General features: G+C 35.9%; 1 protein-coding gene across 1 annotated transcript; it reads left to right on the top strand.

Moving 5' to 3' along the window:
• The first annotated feature begins 1,821 nt into the window (after nt 1-1,821).
• Nucleotides 1,822-2,765, top strand: LOC111890274 (uncharacterized). Its single transcript, XM_023886417.1, has 2 exons — nt 1,822-2,120; nt 2,693-2,765. The coding sequence occupies exons 1-2, from the start codon at nt 1,822-1,824 to the stop codon at nt 2,763-2,765; spliced, it is 372 nt and encodes a 123-aa protein (XP_023742185.1).
• The last annotated feature ends 6,146 nt before the right edge of the window (nt 2,766-8,911 follow it).

Genomic DNA, 8,911 nt, shown 5'->3' with positions numbered 1-8,911 from the left:
GTTGTGAGAGGTGAAATTCATGAGGTACGTTGTCAACCAGAAAGTTACACTGGTCGATAAAGCCAAGATTGAGATTGTTTTGCGATGGGAAGTACAAAGGATCCCATCTAAGATTCAAAGATTCTAGGTCTTGCAGGGTATTATTGGATGTTTATCCAGGATTTCTCTAAGATTGCGGTGCGAGTAACCCACTTGACGAAGAAGAATGTTACATTTCGGTGGGGGCCCGATCAACAGTTAGCCATTAATTCGATGAGGTTGAGATTGTGCGAAGCCTCAATTCTTAAGCTTATCAATGATATGGATTATTTTGTGGCTTATCATGACGCCTCTATAACGGGTTTAGGAGTTGTTCTTATGCATAGGGGTCATGTGAAGTCTTAAACTTCGAGGCAGTTAAGGCCTCATGAGGCGAATTATCTTACAGATGATTTGGAGTTGGGGTGTGGTTTTTCCCTCTAGATTTGGAGGCATTATCTAAATGGGGTTAGACGTACTGTCTACACTATTTACAAGAGTCTGTGGCACATGATGGATCAGTTGAACTTGAATATGTAGCAACGGAGATGGTTGGATGCGGTAAAGGATTATGATTTCAAGATCTTATGCCACCCTAGGAAGGCCAGTGTAGTGGCTGACGCCTTCAGCCGCAAGACAATGAGTACATCTTTTGGGAATGTATGTTTGAGGATGATTATTATGTTGGTTTTTTGGATATGATAAAAAAGGCTCAGGTAGAGGGACTGAGAAAGGGAGAAATGGAAGGTGGATTAGATCAGAGGATTAAGTCCTCTATTTGTTAGAGATGGTCAGGTATTGTTGACTCGGTGTAGTAGAGCTTAGGTTCCGACTACTGTTGTGGCAGACAATTTTAGAAGAGGCACATAAGTCAAAGTGTTCGATCCATATGGAGGTCACAAGGATATATTGAGATTTGAAGCTGAGTTATTGCATGCCATGTATGAAAAGGGAGATGGCTTGGTTTGTGGAGCGGTGCCCGACTTGTTAGAAAGTGAAAGACGAGCATCAGAGGCCTCATGGAAAGATGTAGCCATTACTTATCCCCATGTGTAAATGGGAAGAGATTTCCATGGATTTTATCACAAAGGTGCCAAGGACGACATGAGGAGTTAATTCTATATGGGTCATTATTGATAGATTGAGAAAGAGAGCACACTTCATTCTGATCGTCGAGAGTATATCTATTGAAAAGTTGGCTGACATTTACATTCGAGAGATGGTGGTTCGACATGGGGTGACAGTTTTGGTGGTTTCAAATTGAGATGTTCGTTTCACCTCGAGGTTTTGGAGGAAGCTTCATGAGGATTTGGGCACTCAGCTTAACTTTAGTACAACATATCATCCCTATACTAATGGTCAGAACGAGCGTACGATTCAGACGCTTGAAGATATGCTATGGGCTTGTGTATTAAACTTTGATGGGAGTTGGGATACTTACCTTCCACTAGTCGAGTTCTCCTACAACAACAATTATCATGCCAGTATTGACTGACCGCCCTTCAAGATGTTGTATGGGATGAGGTGTAGGACCCTAGTCTGTTAAGGCGAGATCAGGCATCGGGTCATAGGAAGCATAAAACTGGTACTAAAGAACACTGAGTTCATTCATCAGATGCGCGATAGGTTGTGGGGCACACAAAGTCGGCATAAGAGTTATGCAGCTCGACGATGTTCTGAACTCGAGTTTCAGGTGGGGTATTTGGTACTTCTAAAGGTGTCACCTTGGAAATGTGTCATTCAATTTCGGAAGCAAGGCAAGTTGGGCCCCCGATTTATTGGTCCTACATGATTACCACCCGGATGGGGAAGGTTAAATATCGGTTGGATTTTCCTGTTGAGCTCAGTCAAATCCATAACACCTTACATGTCTCTCATTTATGGAAGTGTATACCCGATGATTCGACGGTGATTCCTTTGGATAACGTTCAGTTTGATGAGTGCTTGAACAATGTAGAGACACCAATTACGATTATTGACAAGAAGACCAAGATTCTACGACAAAAAGGAGTGAACCTAGTCAAGGTGCAATGGAATCACAGGAAAGGATCGGAATGGACGTGGGATCTTGAAGAAGATATGATGGACTACTACCCAGACTTGTTTGTAGCTTCGGAATTTAAGGCTAAAGTCTAATTCAAGCGACGGATAATTGTAATGCTAGTGTTTTAGGTAATTTTCTATTCTAGCAATAATTCTTAAAAGTTGGCAAATTGGTCTCTACATTGGTCGTGCGAATCAGATACATTGGGCATAGGAACCTTGCATGTGATCGAGAGTCTCTCATGTACGCTAGGCATACGTGCATGGACGTTGGGCGTACGTAAGTAGGGGAACACCCTAATTTTTAGGGTTTTGACCCTATTTAAAGACCTTATGGCCTCTAACCATCTCATCTCTCAACAACTATCTCTCTTAGACTCCATTTCGAACCCTAATCCATGTGTGTGAAGTTTTGAAGCCTTGAGAGTAACTTTTGGTGTCTTTGTTTGTGAAGGAAGATCCTAGGAGTTGTGGTATTGTGATACATGCCATTTTATACATATTTTAGGGTAGTTTTTATTAGAAATTTGCATCATTTTTCATGTTTTTCATGTATATTAGTTTAAATAATGTTCAACTCATGTATTTTGTTTGAATTCCCATACTGCTCATGTTTTTGGGTTCATTTCAGGTTATTTGAAGTGGGGTTGCAGTTTGAAAGTCTATGGATCACATCTGGAGCTTATTTGGAGTCAATACGCTAAAAAAACAAATACCAACTATATCATCCAAAACATGGGTGGTGCTTTACTAGATTGTGAGTTTTTGTGATTTATCTTAGATTACAAAGTTGCGATGACCTGGAACGGGCGTGTCCCCCAAGAACAGGTCGTGCTTACTACAAGAACCCTTATTTGCTACGCAGACTGCTCTCTAAATACCGCATACCTACTCAGTCGATTCCAGAAATGATTCCAGTTGATGAAAAAACCCTTCTGAATGCGATTTTCTCTAATTTTCATCACTTTTTGAAGACCTACAGGCTGTGGATCATCTCCCACATTTAGTTTAGTAAGAGTTAGTAGTTTAATTCTTATTTTTATTGTTCTAGATCAGTTTTAAACCATGTCTGGCTAAAACCTTAGTTTTTAGTTCTGCATAGACTAGTACTTTTCATTTAATTAGTTATCTAATTTGGATTTCTTCTTTTGTTTCTATCTATATTTTACAGTTTTGAACTTAATGAATGTTTGACTTTTAATTCTTGTTGGTCTGATCACCTAGCTAGGGTTTTATCATTCCAGTTAATCAATTAACAAGAATCAGATTAGTTCCGTGTTAGGGAATTAACTCTGGTATAAACAGTAAAAATCATATCTTTATGTTTCTGAGCTTGTGAGAAGTATTGGATATTGTTGGTCATTTTACATAAAACTTAATGCAATTTTTCTGATTTAATTAAGAGTTTGTTTAATTGAACAGTAAAAAGTTTGGGTTAATTCAAAGAGCTTGTTTTGATTAACTAATTTAGGTAACAAAGATTATACTAGAGCTTGTTAGTTTTTCATAATACTAGCTTAGATAGAACACATCCAAATAACTAGATCTTAACTAGTTGCATGATTAAGAAAGTCGCAACAGAGCTGAAATCATTTTTATTATTAATTTTCGTTTAATTTAATATCATTGCAGTTTTTTTTTGTTAATTCAACCCCCCCCCCCCCTGAAGCTTTTATATTTATTTTTTGACTAGAATGTGCCTGATTCAAATAGGGATCGACCGTTAGGTTGTGACCTGAGGATTCGACCCTACATCTTTGTGTTATATTTTTAGTGTTACCACCAGTGATAAGTTTATTTGCTTAAATTAGGTGCGACAACTTGTTTAACAAATTGATATCATTGTCGGGGACACGGTACTTCTAACTGTATTGTGTCAATATCTTTACGTACAGGTGATAAAGTCATCCGAAACGATCGAGCCAACGACCTTAAAAAATGGCGGCTTTCACGGAGGCAACCCGATGAGTAGTTTTAGTTTTTACACTTTCAATAAAGAGATGGTCGAAGTTTTTTGTGTAAACTTATCTAGTACATTCATTCTTAGCTGCAACTTTTTCCTTTTATATGCCTTATTGAGTTGTTCATTTCTCTGTGAGCATTGAGGACAATGCATCATTTTAAACTTTGGGAGGGAGTTAGTGTAACAATTTGCAATTTTTGTTAAAAAAAATTAAATTTTCAGTTTTTTAGGTTAAATTTCTCAAATTTTCTATTTTATTTTCTACATTGCATTTACACTTGAAAATTTTGGAAAATCCAAAAAATTATTTTCCTTTTAATTTTCTGCATTCATAAAAATATAAAAGAAATTAAAAAAAAAATCTTAAAAATATTTTATTTCTAGTTATTTTAGTTTTTATTTTCTTGCATAAAAAATAAAAATTCTGAAAATCAAAATAATAAAATATACATGAGATGATAATATCTTTTTATATTCAATAGCTCTGTTAAGATGAAGTATGATAGTAACCGAAAATAACAGTCTCATAACAATCAATTTCAGAGCTCGTCGATTGTGTCCTACTATCGGTTCTGTCCTACAGATTCAGAGCTCATCGTAGACTGCCTGAAAGCCAAGATCGAATCAAGAGAGCCCGCCAAGTGCCGGTTACACCAGGTCAATATTTACAACCACATGCCGGAAGAACTCGCAGGTTAGTTATCAACTAACTAATAAAAGATACATGCATGAGTCTTGTTGAATGAATAATAATGGTTTATTTCTTGAGTTAGTTCTGATTCTAAGTATATAGTTAATACTTGTGTTTAGTACGTACGTAAAGATACATTAATCTCGAATGATGCTTTGTTTCTTGAACGATTTGATATATATATATATATATATATATATATATATATATATATATATATATGTTATGTTATGTGAGAAAAGAAGAAGAAGAAAACTTGTTTATCGACTCAAAACTATTGCATCTATTATTCAGAAAATAAAGAGGCTTTTATAGCCTACATACCCTAACGGAACTAAAACAAATCAAACTCAAACAAGGAACCAGTAAGCCCACGTGTTCCCACTTTCCAGCAATAATACTTGGTCCACATGACCCATTCAAGACCCATTCAATTTATTTACTAAATAAAAAAAACAAAACACTAATTAAATAAACCTTTCAAGATTAAAATACCAACATCCTCAATGTTGTATATATGCTTAATTTTTATCTGGTTTTCTTGTAGTTGAACGAATGGGTGTTGTGCAAGATTTATCAGAATCCAAAGGAGGTGATGGAAGAACCCAACAAACCACTGCCCAAGAGACGAAGAGTATTCAAAAAAGAATGAAATGAGCTTTTCTAATCAACAACCCGAACAAGTTGACGATCAAGAAACTAATAACTATTAAGATACTTGTGTTGATAAAATGGTGGCACCTTTCCACGATCACTCACATTTGGGTTAACAATGGCAAAACTGTTGGCCAAATCGGAATGAACTCAAGCCCCTATCCAATTCCAATGCAACCGATGACTACCTTTCAAGGTTGGAGTTGTTTAATACAAGCACCAACACCCGTGCTATCAGAATCAATTTACTTCGATTGCAAGCAACGGTTGTCAAATTTCTGATCATAGTGCTTCAAGTTCTGTTTCAAGTATTGGACCACCTGCCTCCTCCTCACAAACGCTTGATGATGGTGCCTACAAAATGCCTACTAGTGAGCATGGTTTGAATTCAATACAACCAGTGCAAATAAGGGAGTCATGTTATCAGAAGAATATGCTTTTATTGACTAATGCATGCGACGATTTTCTGTTTTCAAATGGTGCTTTGAATTCTTCTTCTATGGAACTACTTGATTGTAGTGGTTACCCACCTGTCCTGGTTCAAAGTTCTTATGACAATGCGCCAACCATATTCGACGTGCAAAATGTTTGGGACCTATCCGCTCAAGGTGATGTTACTGCTCCTGTTGAAGTTGAATTGAGCTTGGAAAGTGTGGATAGATTTATAGAACAATCCATGGGGGTGCCTCACGATACCGCTGCTGCTGAAGATTTTCATTTTCGTGATAACTGCAAGGTAACAATATCTTCTCCTTTTGAAGTTGAATGGAGCTCGGAGAGTATGGACAGATATATAAAAAAATATTGTATGGGGGTGTCTCTAGATGATGATGCTGAAGATCCGAAAACCCAACTCAACGTCCAAACTGGTTCGAATCATTACATGGTGGACGTATGTCACAATGATACTGCTGATCACCCTATCCCCCGGCGTCTTGATGATGCAGATAAATGGATCCTGAATACCGTTTCTTTTGATTTTTGAAGTATCCATTTAATGTAGTCCCTCCCACTAAACTTGATATCAGCTAGTGAATTTGATACATTTCAAGATGTAACTATTGTTTTATATTCGATATCGCACGGTAGATGTAAATAAAAGTATCAGAATAGTAACATGTTAATTCCTCAATTGTTTAACTAAAGTAAAGTAGTTTTCTTGTTAATTAGGATTCCTTCTATTATTCAAGAAGGTATAAGAGACTAACAATAATTTTCTTGTTGGTGTTTCTATGAGAATGATAATTAAAATATAGTATCTAATATGGTGATCAACCTTTAGTAAGAGAAAACCAAATACGTTCTTGTCATTGTTGAGATTTGGGTGTAATATTTACGATTCAGTATGGAAGGGTTATGGGCCAATTTTCATTAAATTGGATATGGTGGTTCATCTAATGTCCAAAACTGTCTATACATTATGTTTTTAAAGGTTGGTATACTACCAGATACTTGTACGCGGCTAGCAATTCTTCAAAGATATATAGTTACAAATAAAGTAATTAATCATTACAAAGAATGAACTGATCTCTAATTACAAAATAAAATAATTAACCATAACATGAACAAAAAAACATTGTACATATAAAAAAGTTAATCAATATCAGGGTCGGCCAGTCGACCAGGCCATAGGCGAGCTTGGTCATCACCCAGGGCACAACATACAAGGGCATAAATTTTAGCACAACTCTATTCCAAATATCACTAAAGGTCCGGATGAGAATGGTGATGTCAAAGGTGTTTGGCGACAACCTAAATTCAAGGTGGTGAAATGAAAAATCAAGAATCACAAGACAAGGAGATCTTTGACCCTTTCTAGGATTTAGTTGATAATCATGCATGGTATGAGAGGCTACAACAATCTTAAAATATGCAATTTTCATCAACTCTCAACGATCTCTCCCCTTTCTTGTATCTTTGTTTAAGGTAACTAGTTTTAGTTATTGTTAATAAATCATCAAAATAAATAATTAGTAAATAATAACGTTGATTGACTAAGGCTCGTGTTTGACAAAATTCTCTTAAATAGAATCACCTTCTGTTCCTAGACACAACAGCATAACCAGTATCTTTTAAAAATAATAATTATCTTTTATAATTAATAATTAAATCATTCGAAAAATATAATAATCTAAAATTTGTTATGAGCAAAACCCCTTTTTAATTTAATATATTATGATAAAAAAATGATATTATTCAAAAATCAATTGATCCAAAGTACTATGATTCAAAATGATACGATCTAAAATAAAAGGATCCAAAAATATTATGATAAAAAAATATTGCGATGCTTAATATCTTATGATTTGAAACCTTGACTATGTTGGGTATTCTGGGTTGATTCCTCGTAAGCTTTCCAAGACAAAGTAGTACATTGAGCATAATTAGGAGTGCGTAGGGCGTACTCCCATAAAACTCTTTTGGGCGATTTTTGGGCCTTAGGTTGTTAGGGATTTTGAGCCTTGTGTTTTGGGTCATTCATGGCAAGGGAAAAATGGTCTTTTTTCCCTTGTTAAGGCAAAAGATGATCTAGACCATTGATATTGGGTTAAATCCCTGAGTTTTAACTAGGTTTGTTTTTGTGATATGTTTAGTGTGAGGAGTCATGTTAGCAGTAGCTCGAGTGTGCGATTCAGTTATCTTCAATTAGAGGTGAGTCTTCTTATCATGCTAGTGGGTCGAAGACACCAATGTCAGCCCACTGATTTGTATTTGTCGGATGTATATGACTAAGTTTTATGACTACAGTTATGTTTATGGTTTCTAGTACTTTCGGTATGAAAGGGAAGGTCCCAACATAATGGCACAACATTTCTCCCATCGTGTTTCCGTATTTATGAATTCTTTTACTCTGATGCTTTTGGATAATTAGTACCATGATGTTTTTGAGACTTATGACGTATGGGATTGACATTTTGAAAATGAAAATTTTTATCACTGCTTTTAGGACATTACAAGTTGGTTTCAAAGCCTTGGTTTGAGGGATTCAAACACATGGGCGAGTGTGTTAGAACTCAATCTGAAGAAATGATAATCTTTTCAAAGAGAAAAATAAATTTCTAAAAAGACTTTTTTTACTAAGTAAAAAGGAGGTGTGATGTATGCAATCAGTCGAGCTCAAAGAAGTGATTCCAAAAATACCCATTCCTATATGCTGTGATTAGTATGCCAGGAACGTGAATTGCATGCTAGAGTGCGACTAAGGAAACCTTTAGGAATCAGGTGATAGAATTTCCTGATTTGTGTGATGCCCTATAGCCTAGGGAATTAGATTCTATATGCTACTTGGAATTGATATCGACTAAGTTAATTGCTAAGTGTATTCTTTTAAAGTTGTATACGATCACGTTTATATAGCCCTAGAATGATTGATTTTTCCTCATTTCATGTTTCTTGTTTAGTTATGGACTTAGGGTAGAATTATTATTCGACAATCTATGTGATCCCATTTTATGTACAACTTGCATGCATAAGGTAACTGACAGTGTTGGTTGAGGTTCCATGTATTCCAGGGCGGTTGAGTTGAGGATTTCTAGGAGAGT

This window comes from Lactuca sativa, chromosome 4 (assembly GCF_002870075.4).
Source record: "Lactuca sativa cultivar Salinas chromosome 4, Lsat_Salinas_v11, whole genome shotgun sequence".
Taxonomy (NCBI): domain Eukaryota; kingdom Viridiplantae; phylum Streptophyta; class Magnoliopsida; order Asterales; family Asteraceae; genus Lactuca; species Lactuca sativa.
Note: the sequence above shows the minus strand (reverse complement) of the source record. Positions and strands in the feature narration are given on the sequence as shown.